Here is a 1,430-nt window from a genome sequence, read left to right as displayed (position 1 = left end):
TACTTACTTAGACAAAAAAGCAGCAGGAATTCCATTGGCCACTAAGGGCTCAAAAGCTGAATGTCCACTCCCACTACTATCATGGCGCCTGTAATAAGTAGAAAAAAATACCAATGAAATGACGCAACTCTTTTCCCCTTTAAGGCATATTCTCATATTCCGGGGATCTTATACTATCTCTGTGGAGTCTAGGTTCCATGCTCACAAGAAAAAAGGTTGCTTCAAATCTCTAAATTTCTAAAAGGTAATTTCAAGACTGTCCTGATAAAAAAGACAATATGAAAATACTTCAAAGACCTTCTCAATTTAATACCCCAACATCCGCAAATTAAAAACAAAACTAAGGAAAAACAAAACAAAACTAAGGTGTCAGCAGGTGGCATGGTGGATAAGGGCAATGGACTCCCATATGACTGACAGCAGTTTGAGTCCTGGACCTGACAGCTTGCTTTTTCACTTTCTCTCTCTCTAACTCTGTCTCTCTCAAATTAAAATAAATAAGTGGACAAATAAATAATTCTTTGAAAAAAAAAAAAAAAGGCAACAAAAGTGTCTTGTCTCAAAAAAGTACTATAAGAACAGGGATTTGTCTTGTTCACTGCCTTATATCCACAGGGTACCTAACACAGGGTCTGGCACAAAGCAAGTTCTCAACAAACATTTGTTGAATTAAAAATTGGGTGGAATCCAGGCCTGCCAGGTGGCATGCTGGATCCCACATGGCCCACTGTGAGGTTTGAGTCCCAGCCTTGGCAGCTTAAAAAAACAAACCAGGTGTATGTATATGCATGTGTGCCCGAAATCTTGAGAAGAATTAAGGAAAAGGGACTGCAGTACAGTCATCCCTCCTGAGGGGTACTTTCTCACTTTCTCGGTCTCTCTGGTGAATACATGTACCCTTTAGCAAATTAAAACAATATATACATATTGGGTAGAATCCTTAACTGGCACTTTGGAGAACCACAAATAATTCTATATCCTAACTAGCCACTTCAACCTCCTCCCTCTCCATACTTAGGAAACCGTGTACTTCATTTTCATCAAATTACCACATAAACCAAACAAGGAAACTGATTTTACTCTCATTACTGATAAACCTAAAACTTTTTTCTTTTCTTTTTTTTTGAAGAGGTTTTTGCGCTCGCCAGACAGACAGAGAGAGACAGAGAGACAGAAAGCGAAAAATCACCCCCCATGGGGGATGGCCACACCGCAATCTCTTCTCCTTCATTCTCCTCTCGGGATCTTGGGCACGCACGCACACGCGCCCAGCGTGAGTTTAAGCCACCAGGTCTGGGACTTGAACCACGGTCGACTACGTGGGAGTCCAGCGACATAGCCATTACACTAACTGCTGGTCCCCCTAAAACATTTTTTTAAGAGAGATTTTTGCTATAGGGAATATGCGCTTGCCAAAGACAGAAACAGAA

General features: G+C 41.0%; 1 protein-coding gene across 1 annotated transcript in view; it reads right to left on the bottom strand.

The window, feature by feature from the left end:
• The window catches only part of LOC102485052 (nuclear envelope pore membrane protein POM 121C), a gene marked incomplete in the record, with an annotated part of 33,681 nt that overhangs the window by 29,588 nt on the left and 2,663 nt on the right, over positions 1–1,430 (bottom strand). The window contains 1 exon segment of the mRNA XM_014590310.1: positions 16–88. Coding sequence (XP_014445796.1) covers positions 16–88 — 73 coding nt within the window.

The sequence above is a fragment of the Tupaia chinensis genome, unplaced genomic scaffold (assembly GCF_000334495.1).
Source record: "Tupaia chinensis unplaced genomic scaffold, TupChi_1.0 Scaffold000429_1, whole genome shotgun sequence".
Classification (NCBI taxonomy): domain Eukaryota; kingdom Metazoa; phylum Chordata; class Mammalia; order Scandentia; family Tupaiidae; genus Tupaia; species Tupaia belangeri.
The sequence above is the reverse complement of the archived record's forward strand: the minus strand, read 5'-3'. Positions and strand labels throughout refer to the sequence as shown.